This window comes from Melopsittacus undulatus, chromosome 6, assembly GCF_012275295.1.
Source record: "Melopsittacus undulatus isolate bMelUnd1 chromosome 6, bMelUnd1.mat.Z, whole genome shotgun sequence".
In the NCBI taxonomy this organism is placed as follows: domain Eukaryota; kingdom Metazoa; phylum Chordata; class Aves; order Psittaciformes; family Psittaculidae; genus Melopsittacus; species Melopsittacus undulatus.
The window spans coordinates 58,863,705-58,887,377 of NC_047532.1; the positions used below are offsets into that span (position 1 = coordinate 58,863,705).

Consider the following 23,673-nt stretch of genomic DNA (forward strand, 5'->3'; position numbering starts at 1 on the left):
TCCTAAGGCTGTTACTGTTCTTTGGGGAGTCCAGAGGAGCTGGAAAGCAGCCAGGTCTGAAAGCAGGTAGGAAGGTGATGATGGAGATGGCTCTTCCATCATCAGCCTGGAGGGGAGGAGGGAACAAGCGAATTTAGGTCTGACAGTTCCCAAAAAATAGATCCACTTGCAGAGCCAGTGGTGACAAGAGATTTTGCATTTTAGGGGAAAAGTGGACACATTGAAATGGAGTTTTGTGCCAAAACTGCAACAGAAATACTTACTTTTGAAATTCTGTGCAGAAGAGGATTTTGGGAAGAGGTCGGGAATGTTTGTATAGGAGACTCAAAGTCTCATACGGGAATTTAGCATTGTTTTTGTCATTTGACTTACTGCATTCTTTCAAAGTACATCAGCTGTCATGCAGCACTGCTGCTGGCATTTCATACTATAACAAAACAGCAGATGTGTTTACAGTTTAGATTTTACTTCAGGATCATTATAGGCAGCAGTGGCTTGGCTGGGACTGAAATAAGCATCCTTTCAAGATCAAAGCCCCCCTTTGTTATAGTGAAATGAAATGTTGCTGCTATTTCTTAGCTCTGAAAGGAGTGTTAAACGCAAGATAAGAGAGCAGATTAACACATTAAATATTACACCAGTACGTGAAGGTTTTAAAAAATTACCAGAAAAGGAAATAGTCTTAAACCAAAATGCTGGTATTCTAGAAGTATTTCTAGTTGGGTAACATTCTGAGCAGTGTCAGTTACTCAGGTTATCTTTTCTTGAGTGTTTTTGCCAAGTGCAAGAGCCCACACACACTGGATTTTTTAAACTAAAAGAGGGGAGATTCAGGCTGGATGTGAGGGTGATAAAATACTGGCACAGGTTGCCCAGAGAGGTGGTGGATGCACATCCCTGGAGACACTGGAATAATCCTGATGAGGCTCTGGCACAGGCTGCCCAGAGAGCTGTGAATGCTGCTTCCCTGGCAGTGTTCAAGGCCAGATTGGATGAGGCTTGGAGCAACCTGATCTAGTGGAAGGTGTCCCTGCCTGTGGCAGTGGGACTTGAATAGGCGATCTTTTAAGGTTCCTTCCAACCTAAGCCATTCTATGGCGCTGTGATTTAAAGTTAGGCTGGATGTGATTCTGGGCAACCTGATCTAGTAGAAGATGTCCATGCTCATTGTAGGGTGTTGGACCAGACGACCTTTGAAGGTCCCTTCCAAACCAAACTCTCTGTAACTCTACGACAGGCTGCCGCAGGTGACCAGGACAGACCGTGGAATTGGAACGGTGCGGGACGGAGGAGATGACAGCAGAGGGCGGCGGTGAGGTCACCCCCTTCCTGCCTTCCCTTAGGACGTGCACAGGGACCCCCCAGGACTACACGCATTAAAACCGTGGAGCAGCGGCAGGAGGCAGGGGCCAGGCAGGGCCTCGCTGTTCCTCCCCATCACCCTACGAGAGGCAGGATCAGGAATCCGCTCTCCTTATCCCGATGTGACGCAAACGGCGGTGAGGGGCGATGGAGAGGCACGCCGAGAGGGACAGAGGGGCGCGTCCGCGGGTCCGCGCGTGCGCGGGGCGGGGCGTGTGGCGCGTGCGCTGGAGCGGCGCTCGGCGGCGTCGGTCGCGCGCAGCCATGAGGGGCGGGGCGGCGAGCGGTGGCCGCGGCGGCGTGTGAGGGGGTTCGGCGGGGCGGGCCGGGCCGGGGGGGTCCCTCCCTGCCTCACACCCCCCGGCCCTGCCGGCCTGCTCCGCGGAGCCATGGTGTCGGGAGGCCGTGAGCCGGAGCGGTGGCTACGAGCTCGGCCCCTTTCGGCGCCGGGGGAGGAGGGCGCGGGGCGGCGGCGGCTGCCGTGGCCGTCGTGGTGCCGGGTGCGGGGCCCGCGCCGCCATCTCCTCCGCCTTCTGCCACTGCTGCTGCTCCTGCCCGCCGGCACCGAGGGCCAGGCCGGCCCCAGCTCTGGCCCGCACACCGCAGGGCCCCCGGACTGGCCCCCTGCCGGCCCTGGGCCCAGCCTCAGCCTCTACCTGAGCGAGGAAGAGGTGCGCCGGCTGATCGGTGAGTGCGGGCCAGGGCCGAGCCGGGCCCGCCGGAGAGGCGGACTGGAGGCAGACGTGGGCCTGTGGGGCTGGGGGAGCGGTGTCTGTGTGGCTGAGATGCTGTTGGGGGTATGGGCGGTCTAAAGGGGGCGAATGAGGGGGTTTTTCTGGGTTTGGATTGGCAGTTTGGGGGTTCAGGAAGTGGGGGGGGGGGGGTCTGTCTGGGGTGGGGATGGCGGGAGTCAGCGGGAGCAGCGGACTGAGCTGTGAGGGTCCAGGAAGCGATGGGCACTGCGGCACTGCTGTGAGTGCGGCAGGTCTGGGGATGCAGGGGAGTATGGAGGAGGGCTGAGAGTAGGGACGAAGGAGCTGGGTCTCAGGAGAGGATGGGAGGGTGATGAGACTGAGGTGGGGTTAGGTGACTGGGTATTCGTGTGTTCTTCTATAGGACTGTGGTAGCAGGGGCTAAGGGGAGAATAGAGCGATCTGAGGAACTCGAGGACAGGGTCTCTCTGCTGCCTCGTGTCTGTGTGGCTGGAGGAAGAAAAGAGTACTGGGCTTTACCCTAATGGTGAGGGGTTCCTGGGGTTCAGGGGACTGGGCCTGGTGCCCCCTGAGAGTACGGTAAGCCCTGGAAGAGGAGGTGAGTTCAGGCCTGTGATTTAATTAGTGAGGCAAGTGACATTCAGAGGGCAGAGAGGAGACCTGGCAATAATTGTGCGTGTGTGAAAGGAATCTTAATTTCTAGGCAGGCTGACAATTGCTGTGCGAGTACTTGGAGACAGTTCATGAAGTCCTCCATCTGGCCTGCTGCGGAGGGCTTTTGCAGTAGTTTTGTGCTTGGAGAGTCTCTGATTTAAACAAAGATTTGTTTTCTGTAGGCTTTGGCTTGCTTAAGCTCTTGTTTAGAGTTGGTGGCTGGGATCTCAAAACAAATACGTTGGTATCCCTAGTGACTTGTGTTTCAGCAAGTGTCCTATATCTGTAAGCTGAAAAAGGAGCAGTGGAAGAATTTATTTTCATAAAATGGACAAAATAAAACTATGGTCGGTTAATCTGAGCTCTCTAAGCATGGAGCTGACTGAAGTCAGGGGACCCAGGGACTGCATAACAGTGTAAATATTTTTCCCTTATGGCTTGCTCTGGTGATTAGCTTTCTGTTGCTATCATTTTTACATCGCATGTGCTTGCTGCCAGATGCTCTGTTGCAGATAGAGGATAAAAATGTCAGGATTGCTGTTTAGCTGAGTTTCTAAACAAGTAGTTAATCTTGGAAATACTCAGTGGTGAGGTTTGAGCTCCCCCGAGTCTAGTGCCAGAACTCTTATTAGCTGGATTTGCCCAGGCTTCCATGGACAACTAGCACAAGTATTCACCTTTAAGTAGCAACTGGGGAGGGAAAAACTGCTGTTACTATTTTTTAAGTTAAATTGCATCCCAAAAGCTCCCTTACAGGTGTCTATTGCTGATGAGTTCAAAACCACTTATTACTCAAGCTGTCTGTAGCTGATTTATATCAATCAAATCAAGAAACTGACATGTAATGATCTGTTTTGCTTCTGCAACCCAAAGGCTTTGGTAAACCGAAGTCTAATGAGGAGATAAACTGTCACTTTTTTCAGTTAGTGGGATTCAGATTGCTAGAAATCGGTTGCAGTGTAAACTATCAGGATCTGCCTTGTGTTGTTGGCACGAGCAGATTTAATTTTAGGGGTATCCTTTGCACCTGCTAGCTGTTGTAGGTAGGGTGAGGTTTGAGGTGTCTAGAAGCATGGGCAATCAAATTTGTGGTGACTATGCATTCCTGTGGCAGAAGGAGGTCTAAAAGGATGGACAGGTTTGTTCCAGTTTTTTGCACTTCTGAAAACAAGCCAAGCTATTTCAGAACATTCATTTTTGTAGCATGTGAATTGTGTTTACATACAATCAAGTTTATGGTTTGAGTGCTCATATGGGTGAACATGAACTTTCAAAGAGCAGGGAGGTGTTGCAGCTTCTGTAACTTTGAGAAAAGCCGTGGTTTAGTGGATGTTAGAACAGTCCTTCATAGCTCATAAGAAAATGATGTTGCTTGTGAAGTGAACTTCAGGGAAGATGCTAATACAAGCCGAGAATCTAGTTTCATCACCTTTTGTTTCTAAACAAACTCTGTCTTTGCTACTGGCTTGCTGTGATTGAGCAGAAAATTCTAAAGGCTTTCTGAATTGCTCATAACCCCAAATGTTCTGTGGAGATACTACAGCTTGTGGTGTGTTTTCACACTTATTATCATCTGTGATCTTTAGATCACAAATCTGATTTGGAACAAATATAAGCACACAACTGTGTGTCTTTTGAATCAGCCACAGAGCGTGATACAGTACATCCTCCATGCAAAGCTGGAACATCTGCAAGGTCTGGTGTAAAGTCTGTGGGGCCATACCCATGCATGATCTTACCACCAGTGAGGCTGAACCAGCTCAGTGGAGCATTGCCATGCTTTTCTCCTCAAAACCAGAGTTTGGTGTCTTATGGAACCATGGTCTATGGTTTTAATTAGGTTGTGGCTCTTGTAAATGAAATATTCACTTGCATAAGATTATTTGTGGGTGCTGTTCTTTCTGTGGTATGGAGACAGGACAAATACTATGATTTATAGTACAAACTGCCCGCTACTTTCATGCATGCTGTGCCAGATTTCCACCTTTAGGCTATGTGAGTCTGATCATGTGTCTGCCGTAGGAGGAATTGTTTTGAAATCTTCAGAACTTCACAGAGAAGAAAACTAGAGAAAACTGGCTTGTCTTGTGTGAGACTGATTTTTATTTTGAAAAGCTGCAGAGTTCCCATGGTATGAAAGCAGGACTTGCTATATGGCAGGCAGATGGTGTCTCCGTCAGAAATATCTCTTCCCGTTCCCGTGAAAAACATTTGCAGCCATCCACACTATAAGCCTTTGGGTGGAAAAAAAAAAAAAGAAACTGTGGTTTTCGCATGTTTGAATGTGTCAGATTCAACTTGCACCAGCCAGGATTCAGCAATAGATGGGATAAAGGTACGAAGAGGAGCTAGTAAAGAAGACTTGGTTGAGACGACTTTAGTTTATGGCAGTGGGGGCTAGAGGTGTGTGAGAGCAGCGTCGAGGTAAGGGGTGATGGAGAGTCAGGGACGAGGAAGGGTGCTGCTTGCTGGCAAGAGACATCCAGAGCACCACAGCCCTTTTTAGGGGTCTCTGTGAACTCTCTTGGCACTGTGAGCTGCAGCTTTTTGGATATGTTTCACATGGAGAATCTTTCTTGGGCTCATGCATAAACCTAACAAAAGTAGTATTAGTTTTATGGAGTATCTAACTGTATAGGCATGGTAACACCACTTGATTGGATTACTTCTTCCGCTGTGATGCTAAATACACAGGGCAGTTGGTTTGAAACTAGTAATGAGTTGCTCAGTAGAAGGTCTGTACTTGATTTAGTGACTTTCATTCAGATTATCTTGTGAAATCTGAATGTGATGTTTGCTTACTATTGAAATGCTCAATTGATGTGCCTTTCACAGGATCCTGTGATATAAAGGCACATATATCCCTGCTTTGCAGGTCATGAACTGACGTTTGGAGAATAAGGTAAAAAATATCCATTAATACTAGGTAGGTAGCTTTAATAATTAAGGATTTGATCTGACCTGTTTAAAGTACATAACATTATTTAGTGCTTAATGCATTCATAGTCTATCTCTTAGACCTTCAGCTTTGAGTTCCTGGCAGTTCTGCAGCTCAGCCTTTGCAGGAGACCTTGTGTTATACCCTCCGAGTACAAGGACCAGAATCAGTAGCTGCCTGTGAAAACTTGGCTGAAACCATTTTTCTTGCATTGCAGGCAGTTCTTTTGCAGCATTCATGAGATGGTACCTCATGGTTCACAGCAGCAATGAGATGCTTAAGCAGTGAGGACAGTCCTTTTCGTTCTTGCAGATTTTGGGGGCTTTTGGTAGACCACATACCTTTCAATTGTGGAATTGGTCTCGTGAATAGCCCTCCTCAGCACACGGCTCCAGTTCTTTTTAGAGACAGGTCTAGCCTGAACACTGAATGAAACTTTAGTCCCACGGAAAAACCAGTATGTTATCATGTAACTGAGGGCTGTCAGAATACATTGTTGGGGAGAGTGGGCCTAAATTAGAGTTGCAGGAGAATTGTGAAGTCCAGAGGTCCTACACTGTTTGCTTTGAGTTTGCAAACTTAGTAATTTTTGGCCTAGTTTCTTCTGAGTAATCATACTGAATGCCTTCTTCTGTTGGTTTTATATTTGCACTTGCTTAATTAGAGGGTTAAATTAATCTAACACTTATGTGACTTCCTTGTGTGTTCTAGAATTTCATTGAAGCCAGTGTGCAGCTTACTAAAATGAATTATCTGGTTGAAAGATGCAAAGTTAATGAGAATCTATTATAGCAGAAGGTGGTTGTTTGTGTTTCAAACTGCACTGCTGACTGACAGAGTAGTTGAGGTTGGCAGGGACCTCTGGAGCTCATCCGGTCCAGCTCAGTGCTCAGGCAGGGACACCTAGGGCTGCTTGTCCAGCACTGTGTCCATAAGCTTTTTGAACATCTCCAGGGATGGAGACTTCACTACCCACCTCTGTGGGCAGCCTGTGTCAGTGCTTGGTCATCCTCACAGTCTGAGTTTTTCCTGATGTTCAGACAGACTCTCCTGTGTTTCAGTTTGTGCCCATTGCTTCTGGTCCTGTCAGTGAGTACCACTGAGAAGAGTGTAGCTCAGTCCTCTGTGAACACACCTTCAGGTGTTTTACATACATTAATGAGATCTCCCTGAGTCTTCTCCATGCTGAACAGCTCCAGCTCTTTTGGCCTCTTCATAGGAGAGATGCTCCAATCCCTTTAATCATCTTTGTGGTCTTTTGCTGGATTCTCTTCAGTAGTTCCATGTCTCTTGTATTTGGGAGCTCAGCACTGGACCCTACATGGCTTCACCAGAGCTGAACAGAGCCTTGGTAAATTACAGGCCAAATGCAGTTTTGTGTATATTAGATGGAGGCTAAACATCTACTTACTGCAGCAGTTGATCTTAAATAACATGTCTTAATTTTATACTGTGAAACAGCTTTCTCAGTGTCACTATTTTGAAGTTCACAGCAAAAGTGCTTAATTGTACTTGCACGGAGTTTATAGTAACAGGAAATTCTCTTGTTCCTGTATCTGTTGCCTGATTAGTTGTCCCTGTTACGAAAGGGAGCTGAAAATCAGTGTGCTGGGATGAGCTGGGTGTCCAAAATGTTGAAGTACTTTTTTCTTGTGAAATGTTTCAGGGCCTTGTAAAAAACCTACCAACGCTTGTCTGTGACAGCATCATAGCCTAGAGCACCAACAGGCAGCTAGTGCTGTGTTCTGAGTTTTGTTAGTAGCATCCAAGATAAATTTCTGTGTGAGATGGGTAGCTTACAGCTGCTTGTACAGGTGCCTCTTTAAGATGGAAAAAATACAGTTCAGAGCCTCTGTGTAGTTGCAGGAGCATGAGTAAGACATTGGCTGAAGGGGAGATGTTTGAGTACCCGAAGGTCTTGAAGCAAATGTCTATGGTATGTGACCAACAGTTCAGAATCTGATTCTGCTGTCTACATGTTTATAAGTCTTCACTTTCTAGCTTTTTTGTGCTTCTCTCTGAAGAATGGTAACTTCTTGCATGGTGTATGCAAAAATAAGTAATATAGGCTGTGGTCCACTTGCCTGTCTTTGCAGCAGTGCAGAAACCTGCTTCATTTACCATTTGAAAGGGACTTAAAAATAAAGATTACTGTAAGTGTACACTGCAGGATGGAAAGAAAGCTTCTAATGTTGACAGATACTCTGCACTGTAACAAATCTGTATTGCTGCTGATGTATTTTGCTGTATTCCACTTAATTGTGTTATTTTAAGGATAAATATTTTAGTACCTTGCCCTGTAAAGCTTTTTAGCCTAATGATAGTCTGTGACTGGTGCTTACTAGATGGGCTTTTCAGTGTTGCAGGTGAATGGCACTTATGTCTGTTTTGGAGAAATGGAGGGATTAAGTCTGGTAGGGTATTTAGAGGGTGCATGCAGCAACATCTGGCTGCTTGCAAGCTTCAGCAGGTTGTGACAAATTACTTGCATCCTGGAGATAAGCAAATCTCTTTGTTTTGGAGCCTTTCAGTGCAATGGGATGCTTATCTCTCTCATTTACTGCGTACCACTGTTTATGTCAATATTTTGAGGTTCATGTGAGAACAAGCTGCATTTGGGGTTCCTGTGCCCTTTTCATTGTTGACATTTGCAAAGTGCGTATAGGTGTTTCTTCAGAGATGCATATATACAGTCATGTAAACCGACTGTGATATTTGTAATGCTTGCAAACTGGCCAGGAGAGTATGATTCTAGAAGTTGGAAATGGCCTGTGAAGGCTGTCGGAAGTGATGCTAGTGGAGGCAGCTTCTAGACTGGGTTAGGATTGCTTTGAAATGATTTATTCTGTGTGACTGCTGCTGAAAGGGAAATCCGGGAAATACCAAAGTCCTTGTGCATGTTGAGATGAGTGGTTGATTTCTGCACCTTGCTTTATCACACCAGCTGATGTGTTGGGATTTCAAAATACCAGGGGCTCCATCTGAATCCTTCTTGGAGAAAGCAGTTTGTTTCCGCAGATTGGCTAGTGAGAAGGAACTGCACAGGTAGCAGATAGCTTGGCTTCCTTGTGCAGTTCTGTCTGCATACAGCCTGGGGAGGAAGCAGTCATTTCAGCTCCCAAGAAGCTAAGGTCTGTCTAGTGATAAATGTGTGTGGCTCTTGTAACATTTCTGTGTCGGGGACTTGTAAGAAATCTGACCTCTGAGACTGAAGGCTGGCCTGATGCGGGGCAAGGAGGGAGGAGCTATGCCAAAGCTTCATTCCTCACTGCCGTGATTTTACACCTGTGTTCTGTTTGACAGCATCTTCTTTATCACTATTGATTGTTTGGCATCTTTGAATACATTCTCTTTCTCCCTCCAGTGCATGGACAGAATGGGAATAAGAGAGAGGAAATGGAGGCAAAGAACTCTCTGCATGCATGAGAAAAGCCAGCAAGAAGGGCTCACAGTACTGGGAGGAAGACAGGGACTGAAACTGCTTCTTAACACCACTTGGGCAGCAGGAAATACAAGAGATCAGGTTCATGCTCACAGGCATGAAAAATCCCAGGGTAGCATTTTCCTGAGAATGGGAAATGGTTTTGCTCCTCCCCTTCTGCTGTTCAGAGTTGTGTTTGGATACTGGAAAAGCTGAATAACTGAGACTAATTCCAAATATATCTTGGTTCACAGTTGTTCTGGTGGAATGGGATTGCTTGATGGGAGATATTTCCTACCTGGAGTTATCCAGACTGCGAGATATAACTGAGGCTTGTATTTTTCTTGCAGTGGGTTTTTACTTAGTGACTATTCCTGTAGTGACTTAGTGTGCAGTGTTAAAATGGTACTGTGAAAGCTGGGTGTGTGTAAAGGGTGAAGTGCATTTAATGAGTTGTGCCTGATGAATTGATTTTTTTCCCCCTTGTTTTTCCCCTGCCTCTGAATGGCAGCAGCACCAGCAGATTCCATGTAAGAATGAATGCTAACACTCTCTGAAAACGCCTTGTGGTGGTACAAAGGGTGCAATGGTAGAGGCTTCAAATCCATTATTTCTATTCCTTCTCTGCCTTTGTCCTTCTTTCAAGTGGATAACTCGCATATTTGCGCTGACTGCTTTGGAGAGCTGGGAGTAGAAGCAACAGCATGAAACTAATGTGATGCTTTAGAATTCTGCTGCCACTTATGGGGTGTTGAATAGCCATAATTAAATTAACCAGTATATTGATTTCACCATGCTGTTTGGGAAAGATCAGAGTAGTAACATGAGCATTGGAGCTGCTGCTTAACAGGTCTGAAAAGCTGCATCCACTTAGAATATGTAATGCCAATGATACCAGTGAGGCTGATGTGGTTTGTTATTCTCTCAAAACTCCTTTGGCTTTTATGAAGTTAGCTGATGGCCTTGCGGAGTAATTCCTAATAAAATAAAACCAATACAAGGCGCCATGGCTTTCCTGTGTGCAGAGCTTGCCACAGAAGCAAACAGACATGGTTTAGTTCATGTGGAACTTGGGTTTATTGTTAAAATGATTAGTGTCATTGTGATGGAAGCCTTTCAATGTGTCTCAATGATACATTATCCGTTCAGCAGTCACAGAATCATAGAACATGAGGTTGGAAGGGCACCTTGATCATCTGGTCCAACATTTCATGACAAAAGCATGGTCTACTCAAGCTGGCCCAGCACCCTGTCCAGCTGAATCTTTAGTGCCCAGTGCTGTGGAATTCACTGCTTCCTTGGAGACGTTTTTACCAATGACTCATTGCTCTCACTGAAAATTCTCCCTCTTGTGTCCAATTTCGAATCTTTTCAGGATTAACTTCTGCCCATTCTACCCATTACCCCACATCTTTTCCATGTGACTCCCTGTAGAAAAGGAGTCTCAATCTTCTTTGTAGCTAGAAACCCTTTAAATACTGGAGCATGGTAATAAGGTATTTCATGAGCCTTATTTTCTCAAGGCTAAACAAAACCAATTCTCTCAGCATGACTTACCCAGCCTTTGCTCATCTCTGTGGCCCTTCTCTGGACCCTCTCCAGCCTGTCCACATCTTTTTTTGTATAGTGGGGACCAAAACTGAATGCACTATTTCAGGTGTGGCTTGATAAGCGCTGAATGGGAAAATGGCTCCATTATCTCTGCTGGGATGCCCTTGTTGATGTTCCCCTGCATCCTGTTGGCTTTCTTTGCCACAGCTGCACAGTGTTCACTCATACTGATCTTGGTGTTCACCAGGACTCCCAGGTCCCGTTCCACAGAGCTGCTCCCCAGCCAGGCAGATCCCAGTCTGCTTTGTAAGGTTCTTGTTAGCGTACTCTTCCTGTCTATCCAGGTCTTCCTGCAGGGTGTCTCTCCCTTCCTAAGTGCCCATTTCCCCACCCAGTTTGCTCTTATCATCAAACTTCATCAGAGTACGCTTGATCCCATCAGGATCACTTAGGAAGATGTTGAACAGTGTTGTGCTCAATATTGATCCCTGGAGGACCTCTTAAGTTCACATACCAGCTCTTCCTTCACTGGTGGTGGATCTGTGTTTGCATCAACCTGTATTTTTGTTCCTAAGGCCTGGGGCTCAACAGTGCTGGTAAAGACAGGGGAAGAAGGTGTTGTGAGCTTCTGCTTTTTTGGTTTTTGGTGGCCAGTATCTTACTTCTGTTTCTGCTTGTTGTTTATGTACCTGAAGAACTCTTTCTTGTAACTTTTGACATCTCTGGTCAATTTCAATTTGAGCTGAGATTGTGTTTTTTTAACTGCATCTTGGCACACACTGGCAATGCCGTTGTAGTTCTCAGTGGTTATTTGTCTGCTTTTCCATCTATGGTGTGCTTTCCTTTTTGATTCTGAGCAGACGCAAACACTCGCAGTTAATCCAAGGGTGTCTCCTGCTTCACCCACTCCCCTTACTTTTTTTGAAGAGGATGAACAGTGTTTCTGCTTCCCAGAGAATGTTCTTGAAACATCTCCCAGCACTTGCTAGCTCCTTTATCCTCCATGGAATATCTTTTAGCTGAGCTCTGAGTGATCTGAAGTTTGCTCTTCTAAAATCAAAAAACTTTGTACTAACCTTCAGCACACTCAGCTGGATCCCAGGGTTGTAATCACTGCAGCTGAGGCTATCACTAACTGAGACATTACAAAGCAGGTTTTCTTGGTTTATGAATAGCAAGTCCAGCAGTGCCTCATTCCTGATTTGCACATCTAAGGTTTGTCTGAGGAAACAGGCCTCAATGCATTTCAAGATCTTGATGGATGACACCTGAGATGCATGAGCTGCTGTATTGTTCTTCCAACAAATGTCTGGGTAGTTGAAGTCACTCAGAAGAACCACATGCTGTTGAGTTGAAGCTTACTTAAGTGACCCAAATACTCCTTCGTTGGCCTTGTTGTCTTGGTTTGGAGGTCAGTTGCAGATGCCTACTGTAAGGTCCTCTTGGAGATGACCTTTCTGATCTTGACCCAGAGGCATTTGATAGGGCTTCCAAAAGCCCCTGTAGGTTGACTTGTGTTCAAGTTTCTCCATAACATAAAGTGCAGGTAACTGATGCCGTTGTTCCTTATGTTGTTGCCTACAGGGATGACTGAATGAACATGTGGGTGCAGTGCTATAACTTAAAAAAACCCAAAATAAACATAAAATTAAGTGGCACAGCTTCTGTGGGTAGGTGACATCAAAGTATTGCAAATGCATGTTATTCATAAGTCCAAATGATGTCTGACATATCTTTGTTAGATGATTAGGTTTTGGCTGGGAAAATAACAGCAGTTCAGTTGAAGAGCATTTGATCTGAAGTGATTTAATTTCAGAGTGTGTACTCTTGGGCAGCTGCATTTGACATGGATGGAACCTTTCTTTTTATTGTATAGTCTCAGTGTTTACTTTAATTCCAATTCAAAAGGAGCATCAAACTTCATGTTACAATAATTGAGACGTTTGCCATTACTGAGAAGTTAGGTATATTTATGAAATAAAAATTTATTATGTGAGCTAGGAATAAAGTTGCTTAATTCCTCAAAGTTCATTTTATTTCTTTATTTTATGGACTTCAGTTTCAGTCACCTCCAACCCTGTATCTGTACCATTCCTATTCCCATCTGTCCCATTTCTCCTGTGCTGCTATGTAGGTCACTGGCATTAGGAAGAAATTCTTCCCTGTGAAGATGGTGAGGTGCTGGCACAGGGTGCCTGGAGAAGCAGTGACTGCCCCATCCCTGGCAGTGTTCAGGGCCAGGCTGGATGGGGCTTGGAGCAACCTGGTCTAGTGGAAGGTGTCCCTGCCCATGGCAGGGGTTGGAACTCCATTGAGCTTTAAGGTCCCTTCCAGCCCAAACCAGTCTGTGATTCTGTCATCAGTCATCTTTCCCAGAGATGAAGGGACTGTAAGACTTCTAAAAGCAAGTGTTTCAGCCCAAATTCTGGACCAACACCTATAACTGGCAGACTGTAGCATTGTGGAAAACTTAAGTAAAAATACAAGTAGAAATTATAACCTGTTACTTACTCCATTAAAGGAAAGTTCACTTTTGTCATTGTATATGCTAAATGTATATACAAGGTTATAGGAAGTGTATGTATGTATATTCAGATCTTAGTATTACATTTCCAATAGTTTGCTTTTTCGAAATAAAATTGGTCCATGTGGATCAGTTTGTATCTGATTACAACTGGTAGTCAAAAAAAAAGAGGAAGTTTCAGCCCTGTGTAGCTGATTGTTGAAGTGAACTAATTAAATGCATTCAAACTAAGAAGGCTTGCTTTGGAAAAGTGTTTGCTCTGGAAAAAAAGAACAATTTCAGTAGTTCAGAGCTGATTTTTAATTCTTCCACCACATTTTCTTGTACTCAGGATAATGGTATGAAAATAGTGGAATTTTTTCCAGTAAACATTTGCAGAACCTGTTGCTAAAAAAAAAGGAAAGCTGAGGATTTAGTCAGTGTTTTGGGCTTAGGGTGAGATTTCAATGAAAGAAAAATGGAAGGAGAAGAGAAATTGTATCCTTCTTCAACAAGGTGAACTGTGCATTGCTAGGAGAATCCTGTGTATTTATGGGCTGAGGTGCAGACTTGGGGAGTGGATGGTGGTGAAGGGATGTTGAAGCTTGAGGTTCATGCTTCTTCATGTGGATGTTCACCCTGGAGTGGAAATTTCTGCTCTTGCCAAAGAGCTAACCTAGATGAGCTGCTCAGGAGTGGAGTGGGGACATGGTTATCTAGAGCATGTAAGCCTCTGAACAACTGGAGTATCTATATAAAAGATAATAACTTGTTTAACTGTATAACTCAGTTGATTTCATTGTCCGTGACTCAGGAGCAGGAGTGGCTTCTGCATGAGAACTGTAGTGGTTTGATGCCACACTGCAGAGATTTTTCAGCTGCTTAAGAAGAAACTCTTTCAAATTAGACTAGCGCATTAAGAAGACAGGCACTCATTTCAGTCACTTCTGTACGCAGGCAGGAATCTACCACAGGATTTGGTAGGCACTGATTATGCCAGCTGGTGTTACCAGTCTGTTCTTCAGGAAATACTACTTTTTGCCATAAGAACATTAGCTAGTCTAACAGCAATCTCATCTAACTTTTACATTGCATGTTCGTTTTCTGTCTTTTGATTATATACAAAATCTGCCAGAATAATGTTATGATAGCTTGAAACAAGTAAGTAATGAAGCAGAACCCCTGGTAACAGACTCCTGAACACCGTTATTGTCTTTAATAAGGATTTGTTATTACTAGTGCGTGTTGTAGGATAGATTTGCTTTGTAAGAATAAAATCTAGTTCTTCACATGCTGATAGAGGAAAATTTCTTTTGTATAGTGTGCTTAAAATGAGAGGAAAAAAATAGTTGAAGCTAGACTGCATGTGCACAAGGACATTTGCAAAGTGGTGTTTTGTTAGGTGACTGACATTCAATTTTGTCATGAACACAGGGGCTGCCCAGCATCCCTTGCATTTGGGAATGAAAATTGGCCTCTCCCCTTCCTTTCTGAGCTTCTTCAGATGTTTTGTTATGTTAAACAGCACAAAGAATGACAGACTTTCTCTGTGGTGCTGCTTAAATTTACCTTTTTGTTTGTGTCCAACTTAATTTATTCTCTCAGGTTTGTGCTCAAGACTGGGAGGTATAAATATGTGGAAGCTAATAATGAGATTTAGGGGTTGCCTGGGTAAAAGGGTGGTGGTTTTGCCTGGAAATCAGAGCAGTGCATTGGTTTTGCTGTTTTCACATGGGTTGGTGCAGGTTAGTCAAGTCCAAGTAATGAGAAACCTTTAGTGTTCTGCCTCATCTGCACATAGATTGTTTAAGGAGGCTTGCCAAAGCAAAACTACAGTTGATGTTTTGAAACTGTTTCTTTAATGTGTTTTCCAAGCTTTTTTTTGTTTCAAGGTTTGTTTGTGCTTTCCTCTCCTCCCTGTCTTGCTGGTGGATGTAATTTTGCATTTGCCATTTGTTATTGAGTAGAAAAATGTAAAAATTGGAAAAGCTTAACTTTTTTTTGTTTTTTAGATACTGTCTCAGGCTGATTAGATTCAGCACATAAGGCTTCACCTGCATCTTTCTCTGTTCAAGATCTTGTTTGTGTAATTGTCCCTGGGATTAGGCTGGTCTGTTGATTCATGCATCCAGTCTCTAGGATTCTTCCTCTTACCCATGTCCCAGTATCTGTGGTTATATACTCTTGGGTTTTGATTAAGTTTCAGGACACTAATGAGCCATCAGTGGTTAACAGCAGCCAGAGTGAAGAGGAATATCTTGTGTGCATTTCTGTATCTTGTGGAAAAACGAGGTGGATTAAATCAAGTTCTGGAGTAAGAGAAAGCTTATCACTTTGCAATGCTCTGTGCTCAGTTTTTGCACTAAACAGGAACTATTTCTCTCAAGCTTTGTTTAAATGCAGCTTGTCTACACAGCTCAATTGTTACTTTTTTTACTTAAAGCCCACAGCCCTTTTGTGATTCTCTGTATTCTTGGAATAACTTCAGGATACCTTTAATTGAACTCAGTTGCCTCTGCATAGATTATGCTTGGAGTGTGCACCTGTGTCTGATTTGCCTAATTGTTCTCTTAGCATGACACTATATTGCTGAGCCAGAATAGCATTTCACTGGGAGTGAGGGAGGAAGAGCACTATGACAAAGACAAAATAATACTGATTACAAATACATTATGGTTTTGTCCTGAGGATATAGAGCTGGAATTAATTTTACAGCTGCAGGGAAGTGAGTTAACTTGTAGTGCTTATTTTACCACTAATTGTTAATAGTACCCAGAGCAAGCTTTAGAGTCCTACCCTGTGTTCTTATATTTGTTGTGACCTTGTAATATGTGCTGCAAAAGATAACAGCAGCTTTGGTATCTTTGATATCAGAATATGTGTCTTAATTAGAAAAATGCACCTTAGTGCTCTGTAGTAAATAGTTTTGTGGGTCTTTCAATTCTATAGGTTGATTAAAATGTCTGGAAAGCAAAGGGTGCTTGGTGTACAAATGGACATTCCTCCTCTCACTATGTTTTGTGTTATGATCTAATTACCTTGAAGTTAATTCTGTAGTGCTGATGTGTATCAAGAAATGTGCTATTCCAGGAAGAATTACCTGCAGTTAACAAGTTGATAATCCAAAGCAGTTTGTTTTGAGTGTACACAGTTGTAGATAAGAGCAAAATTGGACCTGTGATTCCCAGAAGCAGACAGGGCTATATTCGGGAGAGTCTGTAATGACTTTTGGAAGATTGTATGAAAAGTTACGTTTCCTTCCTTCACATTCCAACTTTTACCAGTTCATTAGTCTGCAGCATCTCTGAAATTGTTGCTTTGTAAGAATTTGAAGTGCTTTTGTTAATGCTGACCTGCATGAGCATTCATCTCCAAACTTGCAGTTGAATTTATAAACTTAAGTAGTTGCTTAAACATTCAAATATAAGTGGAGTTGGTGGTAGTGAGAGTCACTTGTTTCAGTGTCTTACTTTTGGTTCTTCCCTGTCTTACTCTTCTTTCTCATTGCAGGTCTTGATGCAGAGTTGTCTTATGTGAGGAATGATGTGGTTAATCACTATGCATTGTCCTTCAATCTCTTAATACCCAGTGAGACCAACAATCTTCACTTCAGCTGGCATGCAAAATCTAAGGTAAGCAGACATAACTACTGTGTTGGAGTGCTTGATACATCTGTGTTGCTTAGGGAATACCCACTGTTGTAATGGCTTTGCAAAAATTATGCTAGGGGCAAAAGTATTATTTCTATGATCACAGGCAGTAAGTTATGAGGATATGTATCCAAACTGTTCCTTTCTTGTTTTATAAAGGCTAATCACTTCTTTTGAAGTATTTTCTGCTTCTTGCTTCTGGCAGACTATATATGTATATATCCAAGCTACTGGCTGTGGAATCTCTTCTGAGGGTGTATTGAACACACAGAAGAAGCAGCCATGAACTGAAGCCTCTGGAAATCAAATGTAGAGGAATCGCATTTTAGAGATTTATAGAAACCTATGTTTGGAGACAAGAACCTATAAAAGTAGCATCTAATACGTTATCACCAGGCCCTGATTAAATGGAGAGGGATTTTTATTTCACTTAATCACTAGGGCTGGAGCATGCAGCAACAGCTGTCAAAGAGATTGTGTATGCTCTTACATTTTGAAGGATTTCCAGTTACTTAACAATTTATTTTCTTTTTCTGAAATGATTTGTTTAGTCTCTGCCAGATGTTCTTTTGTTTTAAAGATAGTTTTTTAATTTCAAGAATAATTATGACAAGGTATTTAGCATTTCTTTTTATTACTGCAGAGATTTCTTACATGTTTTCTGTTTCCCAATTGTTGCTACAGGTTGAGTATAAACTGGGATTTCAGGTAGATAATCCCATGGCAATGGCCATGCCCCAGGCCAACATTTCTCTCCAAGGAGAAGTTCCTCGCACCCTTTCAGGTAAACTCCTCACACCCCAGAAGTGCATAGCTAGTGCTGATACTAACGATGCGTTCAGGTGGTACTTAATTTCTTTCCAAATGTGTGTAATCCTGTATAAGAGTAATTTTCCTCTGTTAAACATATGTTTGTATGCTTCTGCAGCACTTCTGATATTGCTAAGAGGGTATTATAGATTGAAACTATTAATCTGAGAGTAATATTTTTTTCCCTCTTGTGCAGTGGAGGATAGATATTTTCCTATGTATATGTACAAACACAAGGCAAGGTTCCCGTTCTCTTTCAATAATAATAATTAACACATGCATGGATTTTAAAATCCACATCTTTTAATTTCTCTAGCCTATAGAGATGGCATTTCAAGGTTTGTGGGAGTTGTTAATGTATTGAAGTGTATTTGGTAAGTTTAAAACTGAGAACTATTTTGAATATATACTAGCTCTTTTGTAGATTTTATACTACAGACACTAGCATTGGTTTCAGGAAATGTACAAATGATCATTACTGAAGCTTGTTAAAGTATGGTTTCTCACTGTCTTGTGCTCTGTTAGATACTCAAGGGGCAATAATATATATATATATATATGTAGATGCTTTGGTTGTGTACCACTAATTTATGAAAGCAGACACTGTGGAATTAGGCTTATTGTGTTTGCTCTGTTAGCATAAATAATACTGGTCTATAAACTAGAAAATAAAAAGTGTGATATTAGTTTAAGCTTTGATTCCAGTCAGATTTGCAGAGACCAGAATATTTAAGCTTACTGGTGGTGAAAAAAAGCTAACCTTCATGGCACTTGAAAAAGCAACAAGGAAAATTAAATCTTGTTTTCTGTAGTAATGGAGGTTTCTTGTGACAGCACTTGAGCTCCAGAGCTAATGGATGGCTAATGGTCATTTATCTGCAAATACAATTTTAGTAATCAGTAAATGTTTAATGCAATTTGCATAAATTAATTACAAATCGATGCCCTTTTCTGCTTTAATAGTTGTCTGAAATTACAAAGCATGAAGACTAAAATAGCATTTCTCAGTAGCAAATTCTTTAAAAATGTGTATTATAAGCATAATTTTAAAAGACCCTTATAATTTAAACGTTCTTTCATCAGGATGTCTGAAAAGTGATCAAATTGAATTGTAACACAGATTTATTGTCTGTTTGCAGTGTTTCGTGTTGAACTCTCCTGCACTGGCAGACTTGACGCAGAGGTCACAATACTAATGCAGCTCAACTTGACAATAAATTCATCAAAGAACATCACAGTATTAAATTTCAAGCGAAGGAAAATGTGCTACAAAAGTAAGGCATCAAGTTTCAAATACTAAAAAGCTTTTAGTGTTTAAAGTATGGTAGGAAAAAAGGAGTGGGAAGGTATATGAACCAGGACACAAGTGACAATTCTTGAAAATGAATGTTGAAGAGGATAGGAAGAAACCAGGTAAAATTCTGCGTTTCAGGGATGAATGGAGACTTTTGGTAAAAGGAGAAGCTGATGGATGAAAAAATTCCCCCACTGTTCTGCTGTGTTGACAGACCTTTATATAGCAAAAAGCATTTTCTCTGTTGTACCTGGGAGGAAGAAACAAATTCTTCAAAACTGCAGCACTCTGAATATTCAGGTTGTTCTAAGAATTACCAACAAAATTTACTTAAACTATAAATTGTGATAAACTTAGAATTGGCTGTTTAGTGATTGTAAGCAGGTGTTAGTCTTTAAGACTTGGAGTACAAAATGATATTGGTAGATAATGCAGACTTCAGAAATCCCAGATCGACTCATTCGGGTTTTGACTTGGGAATCTACAGGCACAATTTGTTCTTGGATTGTTTCTGTCTCCTGTTACTTCCTAGAAGTAGCTTCATAGGCATCAGAAGGAAATTATCTTGTAAAGACCAAGAACTCTCCTTAAAAAGCTACAGTGGCCTGTTCTCATGACCACTTCTCTGTTTATGTGCTCACTGTGGCTCTGTTCAGTTTACTTGAAGCCTTTGAGGACAGTAGTTGGCTTTTCAGAGGTGTGTTTGTCACTTCTGTTCAGTATGAATGTCTAAGGATGAACTTCTGGAATGTGTGGGTGAAAGGACTAGCATGGCTTTTTAGCACATAATAGTGTGACATTCATGACACTATAGGAAGATCATTCTTAATTTGAAGTGTATCTCTAGGGAAAATGGAGGTCTGGCTGATAATTTGCAATTTTTTTTAACCTAGGTACTTTTTCAAAGATTCTAGGTGGGGGAAGTCAGCACTGTTCATGCGTTCATAGCTTGTTGAGCCACTGAATGTGCACAGGAGGTTTCCATAGATACTTCACAGTTACCTGGGTGTATGAGATAAAACCACTTCCTAAATTACACAGAGGATTCTTGTAAAGATTATGTTCCTGTGGATTCAGAAGAATTTCAGAGACAGTGGTTGTCCTGGTGACTTTTGTTCCAATATTTATGAGTATTAAAATAAGCATAACCTTTTTAAATCTTCAGTTTTAAAATACTCATGACTGTAGCATCAACTGAAAAGGCACAGTGCCCATGGCTGCATCTCTTACTTCTTCCTGGGATGAGCAGCATTAGACTTGAGCCGGAATTTCTTCCAAAAAGGTCAGGGTAGTATTGATAAACATTTCAGATATTATTTTCTATCCAGTAGTAACTGATTGTGTGAGGTCTTTGCTGTTTAGTGTCTTAGCATACACTCACATACTCTGCACCTCCTCTTTCTACTGTTTGCTGCTTTGGACTTTGGTGGACAAGCCGGAAGGTTTTCTGAGGTAGGTAGATTCAGTGGGTTCAAGCATGGCCTCAATGGGCATGTGTATCAGTGGTGAAATACTTGACCCCTGCATCTTAAGTGTGATTTTTATTGTGCAGTGGTTAGGTTTTTAAAATGGAAATCGGGAGGTAATTGTAGTCCTGAAGTCAGCTCACCTGTTTGGAAAAGCAGGTTTGTTTTTCCATAAATAAGGCAGTTTACTTCCTGTGAAGGGCTGCAATAATAAATGATACCAAACTTAATGGTTTTCTCTCATCTGTTTAGAGCTTGAACCAGAAGTAAAATCTCCAGCATCTGATAAAAACAGCAGCAAGGCTATCTGTGAGTACTTCTGAGTGCACAACTTAATTTGGTGTACCTAGGTATTAATCTGATTTTATTTACTGTATTGGTGTGTGTCCTGGTGTGCAGGTGACTCCTGCTCTTCCCGCTTTAATTAGCATAGGCATGCCACATGCTCTGTTTGGGCTCATCTGAGCTGCAGACTTGGTTTGTCCGTGCTTCTACTGTGTTTGCAGCATGGGAGCCATGGAGGAAGGTCAAGGGATTGTGTGAGATAGAACCAGCAGGGCAAGCAAGACTATTTTAGGAGGTTCTTGGGTAGCTTTTGTCCTTCAGTAGGAACCCTCCTTTTGACCCAAAAAATAAATACAGGTGTTGAGTGCCTTGCTGTGCCTGCCCTGCTTTGCTCCAGCAGGAGCTGTGGTGCCCAGTCTTTTGGGGGGATATCATTGTCTTCTTCTGCAGACTGGCTCCTAGCGGACCTGTGTGGTAGGGCACTGCGGGGAGTCGGGACAGCAACACTGCTCTCCTGAAGTGTCAGCCTGCTGGAACTAACAAAACGTTTGTTATGTTTTCTTTTTGTTTGTTTGTTTCTGAGAAAGGTTCAGTAACTTTCACCTTTCTCTTTCAGTTGATCCTGTAAATGCAGCTCCCACCACTTCTACCCGAGTATTTTATATCAGTGTAGGCGTGTGCTGTGCTGTTATATTCCTGGTGGCAATAATATTGGCTGTCTTGCATCTTCACAGCATGAAAAGGATAGAATTGGATGACAGGTATGTATTCAGACTTTTCAGGTACTTTCCTGGGGCACGTTTACTCAGGTTTGTGGGAGTTATGGTCTCAAAATGAGCACTCTGTAGTAGCTTGCATTTTCTGCTCTTGATGTTAAGCTCTAGCAGTTACTACCTGTGTGGAGCTGTGGTAAGTGCCATACAGCAGAATGGAAGCAGTTGCGGGTTCTTTGCTGTTTATGGGGTGGAAGGTTTGTGGCTGCTGGGTTTTTGCCAGAATAGTTGTGTGGATGGCACAGTTTGTATAGAAGCAGATCTGCAGGGACTGTCAGGATTGAAGGAAAATTTGACAGATTACTGACTTTTATAGGAGATTGAGTTTCATTTTTCCCTACTCTGATTGATTTACCAGTATTCACTTTGGACTTGGGGTAAAGTGTGGGGATTGCAATTGGTTGGTTATAAAGCTGAAAATGTGGCATTCTCCCAAATGTATTTTCAACTCTGAAAAGCCAAATTGGCACATGCATCTGAAGAGGACTTGTAACACGAACCCAAGGGAAAGGATGTGCAGCTTGCTTTAATTCAGAAAGGAAAAGTATTATGTTTGTACAGTGTGAACAATGTCGTCTATGAAGTTTTGCGAGACTTGTCTCAGCCTAGTAGTGTGATCAAATGTCCTCTTATCAACTCCATTGTACTTGATTTCTGTGGAGATACAAGGTAAAAATTCATCTATTGTTAATGCCCTGTGGTTTGCAGGTAGGAGAGAATTTGCTCTAAATCGGTATGTGGCTTTCTGATAGTTTCTGTGAGGTTTGTGCAGATAGTGGGATTTAGTTCTTCAGAGAGCAAGACTTGTTTTTTTTTGAGCCCAGAATTTCCTGACCTGACAAAACCTTGGATGGGCTTCTGGGTTAGAGGTGTGGTCAACTAGTGTCATAGCAAAGGTGCAGCACAGAAAAAATGTGCCTGAAAATCAGGATCTGGAGTTTTGTTTTTCAGAGCAGACAGCATGCACAGGAACCAGGAAAGAAACTGAAGGGATGGTTCAGTGCTTGGTTGAGAAGGTGGTTCGGTGTTATAGCTTAGCCTTAGTGTTAGGCACTAGCATTCTGTATCATCAGTGACTGCTTGTTGTATGTAGTATCTAGTCAAGGAACTCGTGATAGAAGAAACAACTTTTGATATGGTTTTGAAATGCAGCCTCAGAACATTGCTGTGAAGGGGTTCTGACTCAAAGATGAGGGTTAATGATCTTCCAGGAGCAACAGGAGCTGAAAACCCCACTCCTGATCCTCTTAATTTTGAAAACCAGAGCTAAAGAAAAATGAGGAAGGTTGTTAAATAGAAACTAAAGCCAGACTGCTGAGCTTGCAGGCTGCACATGGACTGTGTAAGAACCTTGTATTGAAAGTTCAGAATAAATACTTGCATACCTATCACAGGCACTTGACAAAGTGCCAGAGAAAGCTGGCATGGCTTAACAGCAGGATAATGGAGCTTATTAAAAGCAAGAAGGCATCCTTCAAAAAGCTGATGTAGTGTGCAAGTGAGAAAACTGAGAAAGTGTATGAACATGAGCAAGTGAAACCTGAAAACCAGATTGAAGCCAAGCAAAAAGGTAGTTTTTCAAACCTGCAACAGGCATAAAAAGAGTAATTCCTTTCTCAGGGTTGCCTGCAGCAGGAAGCTTGCCAATGAAATCTATAGGGCTCTGGGATGATCAAGTTACAAAAGGAGTTTCCAGCCATAAATACAAGTTCTGCATCAGTGTTTAGTGCAGTGACCTAAAGATGCAGGGCCCATCTTTCTGGGCAACTCACTGAGAGTGGATCATATTGAGACATCTTGTAGTCACAGTAGTGTGAACAGTTAAAATAAACAGTAATAAGTTGTCAGCACCAGAGAATATTAATTCAGAAACTTTAAAGGAAGTTGAAGCAGGGACCACCAACAGTGGCTTTTAACCCTGTGCTGAAAACTATGCTGAACCCCTACACCTGGAAGGCAGTGAGTGTGGGAATGACTTTAAAAAGGGTTTCCAGAGAGAGCTTGAGGCCAGCTATTAATTGGTAAGCCTGATGTTTGTATTGATAATTAGTTCTAAAGAAAAAATTCAGCAGGTGAGTCTGTGATTATGGTATAATGGGGAACAGTTGACTGGCTTTCTTGGGTTTTTTTAGAGGAAGTCTTACTTCAAAGCTAACAGTGGTCTTTTACGGCATCACTGAGCATGTCTAAAAATCCTATGAGGATGGCTAGCACTGCTTGGTCAGTGCTCAGCAGCAGCCCAAGAAGCAAATG

The 23,673-nt window shown here is 42.6% G+C and overlaps 1 protein-coding gene across 2 annotated transcripts in view; it reads left to right on the forward strand.

Annotated features, from left to right (window-relative positions):
* Positions 1-1,657: 1,657 nt before the first annotated feature.
* RYK (receptor like tyrosine kinase) overlaps positions 1,658-23,673 on the forward strand; it is a 51,184-nt gene continuing 29,168 nt past the window's right edge. For both annotated transcript variants that reach the window (XM_031043698.2, XM_005143082.3), the window contains exons 1-6: positions 1,658-2,049; positions 16,653-16,774; positions 17,477-17,576; positions 18,742-18,876; positions 20,615-20,671; positions 21,264-21,408. In XM_031043698.2, coding sequence (XP_030899558.2) covers positions 1,752-2,049; positions 16,653-16,774; positions 17,477-17,576; positions 18,742-18,876; positions 20,615-20,671; positions 21,264-21,408 — 857 coding nt within the window. In that variant the 5' untranslated portion in view covers positions 1,658-1,751. The remainder of the gene's footprint in view (positions 2,050-16,652; positions 16,775-17,476; positions 17,577-18,741; positions 18,877-20,614; positions 20,672-21,263; positions 21,409-23,673) is intronic.